The sequence below is a fragment of the Mus caroli genome, chromosome 5 (genome assembly GCF_900094665.2).
Source record: "Mus caroli chromosome 5, CAROLI_EIJ_v1.1, whole genome shotgun sequence".
Lineage (NCBI taxonomy): Eukaryota > Metazoa > Chordata > Mammalia > Rodentia > Muridae > Mus > Mus caroli.
Window position 1 is genome coordinate 24,950,594 of NC_034574.1, and position 18,534 is coordinate 24,969,127.

Here is an 18,534-nt window from a genome sequence, read left to right on the forward strand (position 1 = left end):
GAGGGGGAGGGGGAGGGGAGGGGAGGGGGAGGGGGAGGAAGTCTGGTGCTGAGAGTCCAGGGTGGGTTGGTCACCATCTACAACTCAAGATAGTCTCAAGACAAATTCCAGCCTCAACCTGGTTTTGCTAGGAGCTAGCCCTCAGGTCATTGTTGCTCCATGTGACCTGAGATACTTTTTCCCACCCAGTCCTGTCCTAATTCTTCCCTTGCTTACTTAAAATCACCAACGCTCCACTGTGCATTTCCTGAAGTGAGCCCAGCGGAGTTCCCCAAGGTCCTCTCCCCTCCCCGATGCTGCATGCTTCCTGTTACTCCATAGACGCTCTCTGAGCAGTCTCTCCATGCCATGTCAGCCTGCATCTGTGGAAGGCTAGCTGCCGTCACAAGCTGCAGAAATTGGCACGACAGCTCTGAACACAATGGAGAGGACAAGACTTCGGCAGGGCTGGGTGGGCCTTGGTAGAGCCCTAGAGCTGGGGGTTCCCATCCAGAGGGTTTCAGGCCATGGAGGAACACTGTTTCTCCTTTCATCATCTGTAAGCTGGGAATAATCATGCTGAACCAGTCCCATGTCTTGGAGCCTTGGGGCAGTCAGCAAGAGGTTTCTTTGAAGCAATCTAACAAACCCAAGTCACCACGTACACAGGGCCATTAGGTAGATATTTTCAAGTTTTTATTTATCATTACTGGGTACGAATGCATGATGATGGTAGGGGGTGCACCCCAAGAGTACATGTGGAGGTCACGTCTTTGTGGATTGGTTCTCTCCTCCTACCTTAAAAAAGGATTCTAGGACCTGAACTCATATCTCCAGGCTTGCAACAGAAGTGCCTTCACGGGCTGAGCCATCTTTTGGTCCTGAATTGTGTAGACAGATGTGTGGCACCAGCTTTGCCACTTGATAGCCATATGCCCCCCACCTAGCTACTTCCCTTTGATTTAGTCTCCTCGGGCATGAGATGGGGAGAGGGTGTTTAGAACAGTACTTGTGCGTTCTTTATTACTAAGCAGAAAACAGCCACCATTCCAGGGAACAGTCCTCTCTCTGCCTTTAAGTCATGTGCTAAATATAAAAGTTGTCTCCTCTACTATGAATCACATTTATGGTATAATTTTAGCAGCATATAATTAGAAACCATTTTTCACTCACCTGTAATATTACTCGTTTTAAGTATTTTAAGTGTGATTATAATTTTTTTAAAAACTAGATAAAATTTACATCCACAGATCTTAAGGGTATATTTTAATGAGTCTTAATAAATGCTCATATGTGTTTAATTACCACACAGTCAAGATATAGAGCATTTCCAGTTCTTCAAAATATTCCCCAGCCCCTTTCCCAGCTAATTTCTACCTGGTGTTGTCTGCTTTTAACCACGACTCTGATTTCTATCATCAAAGTTTTTTTTTTTAATCCCATCTTAAATTTTTAAAGTTTATTTCTATTTCATGTGTTAGAGTTTGGTCTGCACGTATGGAAATGCACCACATGCATGCACCCAATGCCCTTGGAGGTCAAAGAATGACATCATAGCCCCGGAAATTGGAGTTCTAGACAGATGTGAGCCACCATGTGGGTGCTGGGAACCAAACCCTAGACCTCTGCAAGAGCAACAAGTGCCATTCTCATGTCCCGGTATTTTTCCTACCCTAAATATCATGTATATGGCTTCCTGTAAAAGATGCATTTGTGTGTATGTGTGTGTGCTTGTGTACATGTTCATGTGCATGCATGTTCACGTATGTGCATGTTCATGCATGTTCATGTGTATGCAAGTACCTGTGTGCCTGTGTATGTGAGGAGCGGGTGTGGCAGCAGTCCCAAGAAGGCACCAGGGACTGCAGCTAAATCTTATGACTTGCACCTGACTTCCTCACCTGAATATAAGCCACAACCATCGTGAGAGCTGCGCAGGTGTACCAGGATACTGGCGAATCCATTTTGGTGGAGATATGCCCCTGCTGCCCTGATTGGCTGAAGCTGCATGCCTGGTGAGGTGACGTGGCCTGCTGTGAGTGGATGGGAACTGAGAGTATATAAGAGTGAGAGGCCCAGGGTTCGGGGGAGATATAGATGAAGAGAAAGAAGAAAGATGAAGACTGAAGTTGGCTGAATAAACTGCTGTTAGAAGGACTGGTGGTCGTGTCGTTCTTGCTGGTCGAGAGCGGACGCGATATGTGTATACATAGTCAGAAGCAACAGCCTTGGCAGTTGTTCCTTGAGTGTCCACCATGTCCTTTGAGACGGGGTCTCTCATCAACCTGGAGAGTTACAAGCAGGCTCCAGTGGCCGGCCTATGAGCCTCCCCAGCACTGCAATTATAAGTCCTTGCCACCGTGCCTGGTGAGGTCTAGGGATTAAGCCCAGGTCCTTGTGCTTACAGGGCAAGCACTTTACCAACTGAGCTCCCCCTCCAGCCCCAGATGTGCATCTGTGTGTTGGGCTTCTCTTAGTCAATGTTTTTCTGACTCATTCATATTGATGCATACATCAGTTTAGTGTTCTCAATGCCTGAGGGCTCCTGGAACCAGTTCCCTGTGGGTATCGAAATCTACGGGTGCTGGAGTCCTCTGTACACGGGGACTTGTAACATCTTTCCATGTACTTCCCATTGCTAGGCCACATATAGTACATATAATGTAAGTAGAAGGTATTACATAGGAAATTCTGACCAGAGGCAAGGACATGTTCAATAGAGATGTATTTTCCCATCATTCTTTTCAACCCTCACGTATAGATCTCATCCATAGGGTGGGACAATCTATTCATTTTCACTGTCAGGTAACATTCTGTTGTATCGATAGACTTCAGTGTGCTGCACTGTTCTGCTGATAGACGGTTAGGTTGCTGGCTTCTGCTATTATGCTAGGTGGTTGTTTTTGTTTGTTTTGTCAACGTAAGTTGTCAAACTAGAGTTTCCTGGGAAAAGGAACCCTCCATCAGCGTGGCCTGTGGGATGCCCATGGGCAGCATGTTCTCAGTTAACGACAGTTACGGAAGAGTCCCACCCACTATGGACAGTGCCACCTCTGCGAAGGTGGTCCTGGTGTGTATAAGAAAGCAGACTAGGCAAGCCATGAAGAGCAAGCCAGCGAGCAGCACTCATGCCTTGGCTTCCCTCAGTGATGGACACTAACTTATAAGCCAAACAGGTCCTGGAACTCACTTTGTTGACCAGGCTGGCCTCGAACTCAGAGATTCGCCTGCCTCTGCCTCCCAAGTACTGGGATTAAAGGCGTGCGCCACCACTGCCCGGCTTTCCACATGCTGTCTTTGTTCCGTGTCTCATCACGGCAATAGAAAGCAAACCGGGACAGCTAATATCAGTTAATCTGCTGTGATTAACAACAACAACAACAACAACAACACAACAGCAACTCTTCTTGTAGACACGTAATTTCATCTTTCTTGGGGAAATGCCCAGGCGCAGAATTGCACGCACAATGGATAGCTATCTGTTTAAGTTCATTAGGAACTGCCAAGGGGTTTTCCAAAGTGATGTCTGTATTCCACAAACATCAGCAATCTATAAAAACAAATCCAGCTATGTCACATTCCATAACATTTGATTAGTGCGAGACTGTTACTTTTCTGGCTATTTATAGAGCCTGTGAGATAGCAGCTCCTGTAACTTTGATGTTCACCTCTTTTTTTTTTTAAAGATTTATTTATTATTTATTATATGTAAGTACACTGTAGCTGTCTTCAGACACCCCAGAAGAGGGAATCAGATCTCATTATGGATGGTTGTGAGCCACCATGTGGTTGCTGGGATTTGAACTTTGGACCTTTGGAAGAGCAGTTGGGTGCTCTTAACCGCTGAGCCATCTCTCCAGCCCGATGTTCACCTCTTAAGTGATGCTTAGTACCATGTTTGCATTTGGGGCTGTGAGATCTGCTCAAGTCTTTGGTGCACTTTGAGAAGTTTACCCATCTGTCTTTTTATTGATTTGCATGGCTGTGTATATTTTCATCCTGTATGTGCCTTGCCTTCTCGTATTCTTAACTGCATTTTGTGATGAATAGGAGTTTTTTAATTAATTGGAAAATCTAATTTATTTGGTTCGTATTTTACAATGTGTGGCTTTTGTGTTTTCCTTAGGAAAATGTTGTGTAATCCAAGAATACAACAAATGCATTTTAAAATTTCTCCCAGAAGCTTATAGTCTTTTTGTTGTTTAACGTTATTTTAAATTTTATTTTAATTTTTATATGTATGTGCGTGGTGTATGCACGTGCCTGTGTGTGTTGCATGTCTGGGCCCCCTCTGGCACCGCCCATGTTACTCCTTTGAAGCAGGGTCTCTTAATGAACCTAGACTTCATGGTTTGATTTGTTTGGTTGTTTGGTTTGTTTGTTTTTAAATTTGTTTTCTATATTTTGACAACCAGCAAGCTCCACCAACCATCCTGTCTCTGCTCCTCTCTGTCTTGGCCTTCCTTACAGGTGAGACCACATCCACCATCCTTGTCACACAGGTGTGGGGACGTGAGCTCTGCTCCTCAGGTTTACACAGCAAACACTCTACCTCTGAGTCATCTCTCCCGTTCCCCTGCCTGTCCCAGTGCTCACTCTGTAGATCAGACTGACCTCAAACTCAAGAGTTTCAACTGCCTCTGCCACCCGAGTGCCAGGATGAAAGGGTGCTCCACTCTGCCCAGCCCCCTAGCCCCTCTTAATGTTTAGCTTTAGTGACCCATCTTAGATTCATCTTTGTGGGTGGAATGATGTAGGAGCATGAAGTTGGCGTTTTCCATGTAGGTCTCTAGCTCTTTGAAAAACCTCTATGACCTTGACTTCACAACATTTGCGTGCTCATGAGACCCACTTCTGGCTACTGTGTGCTACCCCACTGACTGTTATGTAGTCTTGGGCTAATGGTACACTGGCTTAGTTCCTGTGACGTTATAGACTTGTAATCAAATAGTGAGACTCCCAGACATCTCTGTTATCAGAGTTGTTTTGGACCCTCCTAGTCGTCTGCATGCCCACACAACTTTAAAATAGTTTCCAGTGTCTACAAAACAGCCCGCTGTAGCTTTGGTTGGGCCTGAGCTCATTTTATAGAGCAGACCATGGAGATCTGATACCGTTACTGTACGAACTTTCCTTCCACTGACCAAGAAGTTTGCTCTGTGTTTGGTGTCCTCTTGTTTCTCTCAGTGTTTTGTTTATTTTTTATGCTAATGTCTTTGACAAAACTTGTGTCTGAATATTTTATACTTTATGCAATTGTAAATGTAACTACTTTTTAATTTCTTCATTCCAGCTGGCTGTTTCTATAGAAGTATTTCTATGTCCCAATCTCGTGCCCTAAAAGCTGCTAGATTCCACTCACTGAAGTCATTTTTATGCAGATTTCTCACACAAGCCAGTAAGGTCTTCATGAAAAATGCCAATGTCCCTTCTTCCTTCCCAAGCTGTGTGAGTTTTGTTTTTCCTGTCTTATTGCACTGGTTAGAACGTCACTTAGTAACGAACAGAGCTCATCGGAAGCGACTTTGTTCACCTGTGATCTTAACGTTCAGGATTAGTGAGTAACTGTATGTTAGCTGGATAGTTTGGGTAGTCCTTTATCTGATTAACAAGTTTCTCTATTCATACTTTGCTGAGATGGTATTGAATTTTGTCTAATAATTTTTATGTAACTGTAGGTAGAGCCATGCATCTTTTCTCATTTATTCTGCTTACATAGTAAAAATGCTTCTGTTTTATAATTTTAAAAAGAACTTTGCTTTTCTGGGATAAAACTTGTGTGTCATGATGTACTGTCTTTATTTATTACTTCTCTGTGGGCTGATATTTTGTTAAGGGATTTTATATCTGTGCTTATGAGAGCCATTGGACACACAAGTATGTGTGTGTGTGTGTGTGTATGTGTGTGTGTATGAGTGCATGAGTGTATGAGTGTGTTTGTGAATGCATGTGTGAGTGTTTGTGAGTATGTGTATGCATGTGTGTTAATGTGTGAGTGTATGTGTGAATGTATGTATGCATGTGAGTGTGATTATGTGTGAGTGTCTGTGTATGTATACATGTGAGTGTGCGTGAGTGTATCTAAGTGTATGTGTGCGTGTATGTAAGTATGTGTATGTGTACATATGTGCATATGTGTGCAAATCTATTGTGAATGTGTGTGTGTCTGAGTGTCTATGTGCATGCATGCATGTGTGCATGTATGTTTGAATGTGTGTGTGTGTGAGTATGTGTGACTGTATATGTATGAGGGTTTGTGTGTGTAGGCCAGAGGTTGGTGACTTCCTCATTTGTTCTCCACTTTATGTGAGGATTCAGGGCCTATCCTGGAACCTGAGCTTGCTGATCCCATTCAGCTACTCTGCTAGCCAGCTTTCCCAGGGATTCCAAGGAAATCAGGATGTCTCTACATCCTGAGTGCTGAGGTTACAGGTGGTCTCCAGGGCTGCCTGGCTTTTAAGTGGGTGCTTGGGATCTGAGCTTCAGTCCTCATGTGTGTGTAGCGCATACTTTATCCAGCACCCTTCTCTGCTTTGGCAAAATTCGAGCTTGCGGGGAGGAGGCCAGGGTCAAACCCAGAGCTGTGTGCACACCAGGCGCAAGTCCCACCACTCGTTTCAGCCCCAGCCACTGACTGATGCTGCCTAATGTCTCATTGGTGCTCTTGGTCCACAGGTTAGAAAGAAGACCATTATTTAATTGTCAAATATTCTGAGCTTTAAAAGATATAGTAATACTATTGATTTCATAATGAATTTCATTATGGCCAAAGACCACACCCTGTGTTAATGTGCCCAACCTGAGGCCCCTGGGCCTTTTGGGCTCCACATTAGCTATGAATACGGCACACATTTGTAGATGACAATATCCCATTTTCAAAAGGTTGGACCTCCCTGGGAGTGTTCAGGATGTCAATCTATTAAGTTTTTCATATCAATGTGCATATGTGATGTGTGTATGTGGTTGCACATGCCACTCACACATGTGGAGGACATTATGGAGTTGATTTTCTCCTTCTGTCTCTGTGTGGGTTCTGTGGTACAACTCAGGTTGCCAAGCATGCTGGTCCACCTCCCAGGCCCGGGTGTCAGCCTTCTGACATGTAGGGGCACCCAAGCCCTGCAGCATATTGCTTGTCACAATGACAGCACCGTGGATATTTAAGACAAGTGTGCGTTCTTCAGTCAGAGGCTTGATACCTCAGAAAACCCTGTTAGGGTGACGGCGGAGGAGGGATGTGTCAGGTCACCCATCTCCCTAATGATTCTCTTGTCTGCTTGTTGTCAATTTCCTTTGGCAATAACCCATCATTTGCCGATACAGAGTGCTCTTCTCTTTCTTATTGACAGGTAATGGCACAGTACAACAAAGAAATTCAACTCAAAATCAGCTGCCCTCCTCACAAGATCACAGTCTCAGGCTCCTAAAACCCTGTCCTAAAATCCAGCCCCTCACAGAGCTGGGCTCAGGGACTGGATGGAGATTTCCTGGGGCTCCAAATCTCCCTAAGCAAAGGGTCATTTCCATTTCTCCCTCCTCACTGTGCTAACACTCAACAAGTCAGACTCAGACAGGCTCACTGGAGAGGTGGCATCGGGCAAGGATCTTAAGCCACAGTTGAACTTATTGAACCCTACTTCTCTGACTCAGCTCAAACCTTCTCCTGCGTGCCAAGGTCATTGGGTCTCACTTTTTAGACAGGATCATGGAGGCAGAGAAGGAGGAAATGTTGCCTTGGGGGCCAGGCCAGGGCTAGCAGATGCTGGGAGATAGGTTCTCCCAATACAGAGGCAGACAGAGGTGCCTGCAACCCCAGCAAGCCACACGCTGTGCAGGGAACTCAGTCTGTGCCAGGTACTATGAATATAATAAGGCATGAAGGGGGAATGACAGTTCATTTTCTCAAATGGAGTAAAAGCATCGTTACAAGAACAATGCTGATTTTATCCTAAACTTTCACATTAAAAAAAAAAAAAAAAAAAGACAGGGGCTGGAGAGATGGCTTAGTGGTTAGGTTCACCAGCTGCTCTTCCAGAGGATGTGGGTTCAATTCCCAGCATCCACATGGTGGCTCACAACCATCTGTACTGTAACTCCAGTTCTACCGCATCTGAAACCCTCTTCTGGCCTCAGCAGGTACGAGATGTGCATGTGAGACATAGAGTTACACCCAAACAAAACACACACACACAAATAAAATAATAATAATTAAGATGGAAGCACTAATGGGCAGGAGTATCACAGGATATTCTGTGGAAGGAGGTTTTTCTAGAACTGTGAAACACGGATCCACGTGAGAGCCAGCCATCTTCACGGCAGTGTGACTACCTTTTCCTGTGTAGTATAGGATGGCATGCCTCCTTGCTATCGTGATGTTTGTTGCTCCCTGAGGTGGAACTGAACATTTGACCAAGACTGAACCGTCTGAGAATAGAGCATCCTTAGAGGATGTGGTGGCTGCTTTGTGTCAACTTGACACAAGCTAGAGGTATCTGAACAAAGGGAAACCTTAATTGAGATACTGCCTCTGTAAGGTCTGGCTGGAAGTCATTTTCTTAATTAGTGATCAATGGGAGAGGGCCCAGCCCACTGAGGGTGGAACCAGTCCTTGGGTGACGGTCCCAGGTTCTATAAGAAAGCAAGCCATGGGGAAGAAGCCAGTAAGCAGCACCTTCCATGGCCTCTGCATCAGCTCCTGCTTCCAGCTTCCTGCCCTGTGTGAGTTCCCATCCTGACTTCTTTGGGTGATGAACAGCAATGTGGAAGTGTAAACCAAATAAACCCTTTCCTCCCCAACTTGCTTTTTGGTCATGGTGTTTCGTTACAGTAATAGGAACCCTAAGACAGGCGAATCCAGGGCATCTGTCTTTCTTTATGTGTTAGGAAGTGGTGTACCTTCTTGAGGAATGGCATATGGGGTGCCCTGAATCACTTAAAGAGCTGGGAAAGCTTGGGTGGGATCATCACGGGCCCTCAGGCTGCACAGTGACCCCTGTTGCTGACTGACCACCCTCTTCTGGAAGTGGTCAAGGCTCCAGTCCTGGGGGTGCCCACATGGATGCTCACAGCTTCAGAAGTTTGGCCTGATGTCTCCGTGTCTGTCAGCATTCAGGAGGCCAGAGGAGGACTGACTGCCCAGAGCAGTGCATTTGTCCCCAGGATCATTTTACCTCACACTATTTACCCGTCTTTGCCTGGGACTCCACATCAGAATTCTGGCAGGGTCACCCGAGAGGCAAAGGCAGGGATGAGCTTAGTTTTATTTGAGCTTATTGATCCCTGCTTCTCAAAATCCAAATCCCTGTGTCCACAAGCCGCACCTGCCTTCTATCCAGAGGCATCTTTTCCTACCCTCTCAATTACTGTCTCTGAGCTGCCTCTCCTCTGAATACCAGGCCTCCCTTTCCAATCTAGTTATAACCTGCCCCGGCTTCCTCTCTGCAGTCTGGAATCAAATGGAATGCTCTTTTCTGAAATATATATATATATATATATATATATATATATATATATATATATACATATATATATATATATATATATTGGTTTTTTCAAGACAGGGTTTCTCTGTATAGCCCTGGCTGTCCTGGAACTCATTCTGTAGACCAGGCTGGCCTCAGACTCAGAAATCCGCCTGCCTCTGCCTCCCAAGTGCTGGAATTAAAGTTGTGTGCCACCACTGCCCAGCTTCCTGAACCAGATCTTAGCACACACCTCCCATACATTCTCTTCACATCCACAACAGAGTTTGAAGGCTTCAGTGTGCCACCAAGACCCACTGGGTCCACAGTTAAGCGTTTTCCAGCCTCGGCGCCACATGGCTTCTAGACCCCTGGCACACCTCCACACACTACACTGCACTATTCCTTTCTTTCTTTTTCCATTTTTGCACATGCATGTATAGTCTGCATGAGTGTGAACACACGTTATGCTTGCTTGTGGAGGCCAAAGGCTTCCAGGATTCATCCTGTACCCCCTGCCCCACCGTAGTCATTGAGATAATCTTTTAGTGAAGCCCAGTGCTCACCCATATGGCTACTCTCCATGTCTAGCTTGCTCTGGGGATCTCTGCCTCTGCTGTCCCAGGCTGGAATTGCAGGCAAGCCACTGTGCCCACCTTGTATCCCATGAACATGGAGTTCTGGAGCTCTGAATTCTTGTGTGGCAAGCACTTTGCCCATGGAGGCATCTTCCCAGCCCCACACTAGTCTATTCTGTAAGCTTGTCCCTGCCGCGATTCTCGGACCTGCACTCGGGTCAGCTTCCTGGCAGCATATCCCCCTTCCATTGACAGCCCTCCCAGACCCCACCCATTCTGGCTGCAGGGTGGCTGGATGGGTGCTGCCTCCTGCCTCTGTCCAGCCTTGTCAGGGCTGCCAATATCCTGTTTCCCTGGCGGTGCTCTGCCCTGACACCTGTGCCTTCTCCTCTGCAATTCTCTGCGTGTTCAGTGATGGGGTCAGGGCTGTCCTTCCCCCTCGAGGGCCTCTTTGCTGTCCCCTCAGGGTCCCCAGGGTCTAGAGCAATGTTTGGCACATGGATGGTTCTCAAATACTGTTTGTGGATAAATGACAGACTGGGTGATGGATCATTAACTACTTGATTCAGAAGACAGATTAAAGGAAGCTTTCCCTGAGCTGGAAAACAGTATAACATCGAGGAGACGAAGGAACCTGACGTGGACTGAGTACCTGGAAATTGCTCAGTTTTAAGGAACAGTAAAATATATGTGTTTTTTTTTTTTTATCTATGACTTGAATCTTTCTAGATGGAATGATGGATTTTTTTTTTCAGGATAATTGGCATGAGGGAATTAGAAGGGGATCATGAACACGATGGGCCGCGAGCCGAGGGTGTCGAAACTGCAAGCGATTATGCTCCCTCCTCTTGTATATATTTGAAGTTTTTTATTATATTTTTTATCTGACCATGGAGTGGGTGTAGGTAGGAGAAGGCAGTTTTTTTGTTGCCAGTAGAGATGGACGTGATAAGCGAGGCTTCCTGCTCTGGGGAATCTTTTGCAGGTTGGCTCTCTCCAGACATTTCCAGCAGTGCTCACTGCGTGCCTTTGTAGCAGAAGATAATTTTACAGTCATTTTCATAGCATGAAAGTACCTTCTCGTATCAAAGCAGAAGGGCCTAGGGAACGTTCTGGGTGGAATATCTGCTCCCTACCAGGTCTGCATCTGCTTGGGCTTACTCAGGGGAAAGAGGGGGGGAAGAAGAAGAAGAGGAGGAGGAGGAAGAGGGGAGGAGGAAGAGGAAGAGGGGGAAGGAGGGAGGAGGAGGGGAAGGGAAGGAGGAGGGAAAGAAGGGGAAGAAGGGGGGAGGAAGAAGAGGAGGGGGGAGGGGGAGGAGGGAAGAAGAGAAGAGGAAGGGGAGAAGGGTGGAAGGAGGAGGAAGAAAAGGAGGATCTCTCGACACCCTGGGATTTAGGCAAGAAGGTGTCCCCAGGTGTCCCCCAGGTGTCCCCCAGGTGTGTTGGAGGGATGGAAGGATGCTGGAGATGCAATCCTTGTAGCTATGTCAAAAGCACAGCACTGTGCCCACACCAGCATGGACTACAGCTGCTGTTCTCGGGGAGCCCCTCTGTCTTCTGCCTTCAGAAGAGGAACACCTGCCCCATTCTCCAAGAGCAGAGGTGCTAGGATGGCCTAGGCAGTCAGGGAAATGCTGAGGATGGGGGCCTTGGATAGTCTGACTCCCTTACTGGGGATGATGACAAAGGTGGTTCCAAAAAGAAGTCATAGTCACAAAACGAACCAACCAACAAGCAAACAAGGCCTCTAGGGTACACTTGTCCTTAGGGCACACTCACCCCCATCCCCCTGCCTCTAGCCACGGTGCTGGCTTCCCAGCTGTTTTGGCTGGGAGTCCACTCAGCTCCCTCATCTAGAGTAGCTTTGTCTCCAACAACCCATCCTCAAGGGTCCTGTATCCACTTATGCAGAGATGGCATCCAGACCCAGCTAGGAGTTGCTTCTCTAGGCCAACCTTCCCTCCCCTTACAGGAAGCACTCCCTGACTGCTGGGGCTCTGAGTGACATGGACTGGGTTGGACCACCCTCAACATTTGCTGAAGGATGAAGTCAGCCTTCCTCCTGGTCCCTGAAGCTTCTCAGAGCTAGCGGCTGATAGGAGGAAGGCTGATAGAGCTGGGGTTCTCAGCTCTTGGCTCCTGAGATCTCTTTTCATCTGGGTATATTCTATAGCACAAAGTTCTGGCGACATTTACTGTTACAGCTAAGCAGTGACAGGGAAGAAGTGACAGTGAAGACGTTAAGCCCATTCAACAGTGAAAAGTGTGGTACATGGTACTGTGTGTTTGTAGTCCTGTCATCCTCAGCTTCAGAGAGTTCAAGGCCAGCCTGGGCTACATGAGATCCTGTCTCAAAACACCAACAAATACACAAAAAGTCTAGAGACCTCAGAGAACGAGGGAATGTCTTATGGTGGCTGCTTAGCAGCTCAGCTGAGATCCGCTCTCTACCTTGAGGGTTCTCAGGAGGTAGCACAGTTCACAGAGTGTGACTTGTGCCCACAGGGAAACTATGGGATGTGGAAGGGAGGGGAAGACTTCCTGGAGGAGGTGGCACACTAATGAACCTTGAAGTGTGTACAAGATGGACATTTGTAAGGCGGAGAATGGGGGTCATTCTATAACAAAGAAGTACACAGTCTCAGGCAGGAAGCCCTTGACATCTTGGGAATTAGTGTTCAGTGTAGTAGGACGGAAGCTGGGGTGTGGGGAGGGGTGTAAAGATGAACCCCCACAGGAAGCCTCGCTACAGAAGACCTCCATACCAGCAGGCAGGCCAGGTGAATAAGTGGAAGTCTGGAGGATTCTCAGCCTTATGCTGTGGCAAGAACGTTCAGGGGAGGAGTGTAGAGAGACAAGCTACCACTGGGATCTGGCAGCAGAGGGGTGGGGAGGTCACAGGGGCTGAGCACAAGGCAGAAGACAGACAGACAGGCAGACAGACAGCTCCCACCCTGTGCTCTGTGTCTCTGGCAATTACTTGAGTTGAAGTAAGAGCAGAGAAACTGGAAGCCAGCAAGCATCCTGCACCTGACCTGCTCCCGAGCCGGCTCCTGCAGGCTGGAGGCCCCTCCATGCAATGGGGCTACTGTTTCCGATTTGCTGCTGGGAGGCCCAGGCTGGCCATGCCCGGTGAGGCAGGGTGGAGTCCATACCTCTTTGTTGCCCTGTAGCTCCTCAGGGCAGGACCTTTCTCTCCTTCACCCTTAGCTCCCATGCCGGCCCGCCACCCCATCTGCTGCAGGCCTCATTTGAGGGTTTTGGAGAGATGGGGGTGGGGAGCTCTATTTTCTAATTTACCCCCAATGCAGTGTGGGCTGTAGATGTAAGGAAGGCATGCACTGCTGGTCAGTTCCCTCTGAAATGTCAATGTTAGCTGGTGTTTTGGGGGTGCCCATAGTTACCACCTGCTGGATATTTCTGAGCATTCTCTCTTTGGAGATCTGACTGCAGTTTTTCTTGTTGCTACTGCCCGCCCCTCACTTCTTGCCCCAGATGCTCTACCTCTGACTATGAGGAGAGCATGGGTTACAAACAGCCTGATTCCTGGGTGTTTGCCCTGGCAGCTCGAAGGAAGAGGTAAAAGCTGGTCCTGGTGGGCAGGCCCGTAGTCTCAGCTACCGTAGAGGCTGAGGCAGGAGGAGTGTGTGCTCCAGGCATGCCTGGGCTATAGAGTGAACTGAAGGCTGGAAAGGGGAGGTGCACACATGGTTCAGCAGGGGAGAGCTTATGTAGCATGTGGGAGAGCCTGGGTTCAACTTCCTAACACTGCCCCCTGCGAAGAGAAAAAAAGTCTGAGTCTCTGATGTTCAGGATGCCCACTCCTTGTGGGCCCTGGAGGAGACAGAAGAGATTACAGGACTGGGTGGCCAGGATGAAGCCATGACAGTTGGGCCACTGTCCCTATCCCTCACTAACTCACTGGTTGGCTCTCTGGACCCTGGTTTCTCTTTTTGGGAAGGAGACAGGCCCTACTTGGGCTGGTCTGTGGTGTTACAACTGTAGCCACCAAGTAACCTAGGGCTAAGAATCAGGCCCAGGGCTGTGTGTGGAACCCAGGGATGCACTTGTTCTAAAGCCAGCACAAGTCAGCAGGTGGCACACAGAGAGCTAGGCTACTGCAGAAAAAGCAGCCACTGGGGTGGCTGGCAATGCAGTAAGTGGTCCAGCCCACTCTTTGGTCACTTCTGCCTGCCTTGCTCCTGCCAGAAGACATGGCTGGAACTTCCACCTGCTCTGTGAACAGCTGGTTGCAGGCAGAGAGCCCAGGGCCTGAGTGGGTGACACAGGGCGCCTGGAGACCCCCACTGGGATGTCTATTGACTCGCCCTGTCTCGTAGCTCCCTCCTGGCAGATGTGCAGGGACAGTGTACATCCTGGGTTATATAGTTCCCTCCCTATGACCCCTGAGGGGTGGGAATGACACCACATGGGAGAGTGGCACCTTGACCCTAGTCAAAGCGGCTAGGCAGGCTGAATTTTGCAGGGGTGGGTGGGCACAGAGATGAGCCCGACCTGTGTTTCTCTCTACTTGATCCTTAGGGGCTGCCAGATACCCTGGTCGAAGTCCAGCTTCAGCTTCTCAGCTCTTTGGAGCCCAGCTTCTATATGCACTCTGAGCTCCGGGTCACATAGCCTCCATTTCTCTTTTCTCCAGCTCTGTTCCCAGCCTTGGGGAACACTGTTCCCAATTCCCCCACGCCATCCTTCCCTTTGCTTGCTCCCTCTGCTGATCTCTCAGCCAGCAGCTGAGCGTTGCCTCCTCCTGGAAGCCTTCTCTGACTGCTCGCTCCCAGTCTTGGTTAGGGTAATCAGGTCCCCTTCTGCTTGGCATCACATAACTTGTGCCTGCCTGCTAACTGTTTCCCCTACCCCACCAGATGTGGCTCTTTAGGACAGGGCCTGCCTTACTCTCATCTTCACATTTCTAGCCCCCCAGATTTGGTACACAATAGGTCATAATATACAAGCTGAAGAAGGCTAGGAAGAGTCCACAGAGGAAAGGTCGGAGTAATGTCCCTGTCTAGAAACAGAAGGTCTAGAAAAGCCAACAGCATCCTCACCACACTGGAGGGCAGAGTACCACTGGCTGCCATGGTTTCTACCAGTCACTCTGGTCTTTTCAGGCATAGACTCCTATTCAGCAGACAGAAGCCAGTCTGGGAGTGCTGGTAGAAAAGGGGTCCCAGGAAGGTGCTGGGCTGGGGCCCTTAGTCCTGGGTCTGTGTGACCACAGGGATGGACCCCTCATTAAGCCAAGAATCTGTACTCTGCCAGGACCCTGGCATGTTGGCCTAGCGGGGATCACATGAAACCTAAAGGCTGGTCAGGCCAGGGACAGGTGGGCACTCTTAAGAAGCCTTGTAGCCACACTGCCATTCCTCCTCCTCACCCTCTCCCATCCCTATCAGCTCACAGAATATGGGCTGAGCCAGCTTGCAGAACTGGCGTCCTCCTGAGACAGGGACTACCTTACCTCGGAAAGTGACTTTGGCAATCCGGTCACCTCTGCCTCGGAGCTCTGAGACAGTCTTGAGGTGGACGATCAGGGCCATGCTGGTGGGGAGAGCCTGGGCAGTTCCAGAGCAGCGGGAAGAAGCTAGCTGGTGGAGTGTGGCTCACACGCCTCCCTCTTCTCTGGCTGCTGCCGCCTCCTCCTGCTGCTGCCCACAGAGACCAAGGCAACCAAAGCAAGCTGCTCCTTCAGCTCATCAGAGCTGTGCAGCCCCGGCAGCCCCGCCCCTCTGGGTTGTCAGCCCAGCATGTGTGTAGTGTGTGTGTGTGTGTGTGTGTGTGTGTGTGTGTGTGTGCGCGCAGGAGCCCAGGAACGCACGCTGAATCCATTATTCAGCAGCACCAGCTCTGAGATAAAACCCTGTCCGGCTTCAGGTGTCTCCTGCCAGCTCCTGGAATGGAAGCTCCTGCCACTTGGCAGGGAAGAGCAAGCTGTGCCACTCAGAGCCAACAGATTGCAGAGGGCATGCAGATGGGCAGGTGTGGGGTCAGGTCACTTCTCATGGGGATCTGGAACTTCACGGTCTGAGCTTGAATGGGGCACTGGTCTCTTGGGCAGTATCCATGATGTCTCTTGCTCTGTCTAGCTAATCACCGGGGTTGTGGATGTTCAGAAGGCTTGGAGATCATGGACAGGACAGACCCGACTGCTCTGGATAAATTATGCTGTGCCTCAGCCGAGGGCAAGGGAGATGCCTCAGTAGGTTAAGTGTCTGCCACAGGAGCCTGAGGATCTGAGTTTAGATTCCAGAGTCTATGTTAAAGACCGGTGCAGGGGCAAGGGCTTCTAACCCAGCTCTGGGGTGGCAGAAAGGTGGAGACAGGAGAACCCCTGGAGTTTAACGGCAGCAGAGCTATCAGAATGGAGAAGCTCCAGTTTGCTAAAGAGACCCGTCTTTAAATAAATAAGTCAGATAAATAAGGAAGACAACTGAAGTTGACCCTAGGCTTCCACACATAAACACAAACACATCTGTATACCTACACACTACACACACACACACACACACACAGTCTGGAGAGCAGCAGCTTCTATAAGGCATTTGAAGGAGGTCCCCAAGGACTGGCCGCTATTATATAGGAGCATCAGAAGTAACAATTCATTGATGCCTGGTCCTGCACTGTTTGTGCCCTTGGGATGCTAGGCTCTAGTGCTCTGTTCTTGGGTCATAGTTTTGAATTTCAGGCAGCTGGTCCTGAAATGAGAGACCGTGACTAGAGAAGCTCTAATGAGAGGTCACAGGGGCTTCTGTGCTAGGTAGGGAACTTGTAAGAGTCAGGGCACCAGCCTACCCATCCCAGGCTGGGGACAAAGAACTGGAGGAGGTGACGCTGTTGATGAGTAGTTTTCAGTGAGAGGACAACCATCTTGCTCCCTGCTCTAGTCAGTGGCTAGAGGTAGCAGAGGGATATCTGTAGAGGGATATCCAAGGAACAGCAGAAGTCTGCTCTGTCGGGAAGGGCTTGTAGGAAAAGGAGTTCACTCTTGGTAGGGGTCCCCCATCTTGTCCCTGCCTCCTGGTCTCAGGGGCTTATCCCCAGGGGTGACTCTGCATCCTCACTCAGGTGGGCTTTGGGACCCCATTTCAGTGGCTCCTGATCCAGGTATCACTGGCCTGGGGTTGCTACATGGATCTCTCTTGCTGATGCTTTCCACTTGAGATCTTCACAGGGCATCTAGTGTTCAAGACGTGGCAAGTTGTCCAACTAATACTGACAGGGCTTGGAAGCTCAGGGGCCTGTCTAAAAGAGTCTTCAGGCTTTGGGCTGGTGGGATGGCTCAGCAGGTAAGGGCTCCTACTGCTCAGCCTGGCGACTGGAGTTTGATCCCTGGGACACACATGGTAGAAAAGGATAAACTGCTCTTCTGTGGGCTGTAGTACATGCCCTTCCGGGGGTGGGGTGGGGGGATGTCCTCTCTACTTAAATAATAGATAGATAGATAGATAGATAGATAGATAGATAGATAGATAGATAGATAGATAATGGATGGGTGGATGGATGGGTGGGTGGATGGATAGATAGATGATAGATAGATAGATAGATAGATAGATAGATAGATAGATAGATAGATGTAATAAATGGGTTTGAAAGTTTAAAGAGAGAAGGTACTAAACGTTCACAGCATAGCATCCCTCAGAATCCCTCAGTGGAGTAACCTCAGACATCCAAGAGCCTTCCCCATCTCCTAATTGCTCCCTGTTTTTCAGCCCTAGTTTTCTCTGTACTTTCTTTTTCCTCTCTCTCCTCAGTTTCCGCTCACCTTTCTGATGTATATTTAACCATATTGAGTTAGAAAATTCTTCAAAAATACATATATTGAGTGCAAGAAAATATCTAAAAAAATTAAAACCAAAGTTAATGTTCCTTTAAAATGACACAAATTCATCTTTGTCTGTAAGGTTCGGTGGTACTTAGCAGCCCTCTCCTCAAGGGTCCCCTGGTTCTCTAAAGGGTGAGTTTCATGGAGCCTCTTACAGCCCTGCACATGCTGAAGGGAAGTCCTATGGAGCAGCCCTAAAAGCTTTTTCATACTCCAGTTTCTCCATCTCAAAGACGACAGCAATTCCAGTTAGCATAGCATGACTCTACCAGCTACACCAGGTGCCAATGCAGAGTCCACCCAGAATAGGCAGAGGGCTTGTGGTCCAGAGTGCACAGAAGGCTGTCTGCAAACTGGACCGACTGGGAGGCCGAGAATGGAGAGGAAGTGAGGGCTTCACCTTGTGGAATGGGGTCATTCAAAGCCTTCCTGGAGTATGTCACATTAGAGTCATGGTCACCTTTTAAACACAACTTTGCCTAATATTTTTCTTAGTGAAGCAAATGTGCCCCGAGGCAACTTGGGAAACAGTAGATATGACTGCACATTTCCTTCACTGATTTGTCACTACTCCCACACCTGTGGCTTCTTGGCCACACTAGCTTCAGTCATTCTGATTGTGTGTGTGTGTGTGTGTGTGCGCGCGCGCGCGCGCGTCTCTTACAAACATATGCTCCCT

General features: G+C 48.5%; 1 protein-coding gene across 4 annotated transcripts in view; it reads right to left on the minus strand.

Annotated features, from left to right (window-relative positions):
• Otof (otoferlin) overlaps positions 1 to 15,726 on the minus strand; it is a 94,342-nt gene extending 78,616 nt beyond the window's left edge. For 2 of the 4 annotated variants that reach the window (XM_021161693.1, XM_021161694.2), the window contains exon 1: positions 15,495 to 15,707. In XM_021161693.1, the coding sequence (XP_021017352.1) occupies positions 15,495 to 15,573 (79 nt within the window). In that variant the 5' untranslated portion in view covers positions 15,574 to 15,707. Of the gene's footprint in view, positions 1 to 15,494 lie in introns of all 4 variants that reach the window. The other 2 variants (XM_021161690.2, XM_021161691.2) reach the window with 1 other exon arrangement.
• Positions 15,727 to 18,534: the final 2,808 nt, after the last annotated feature.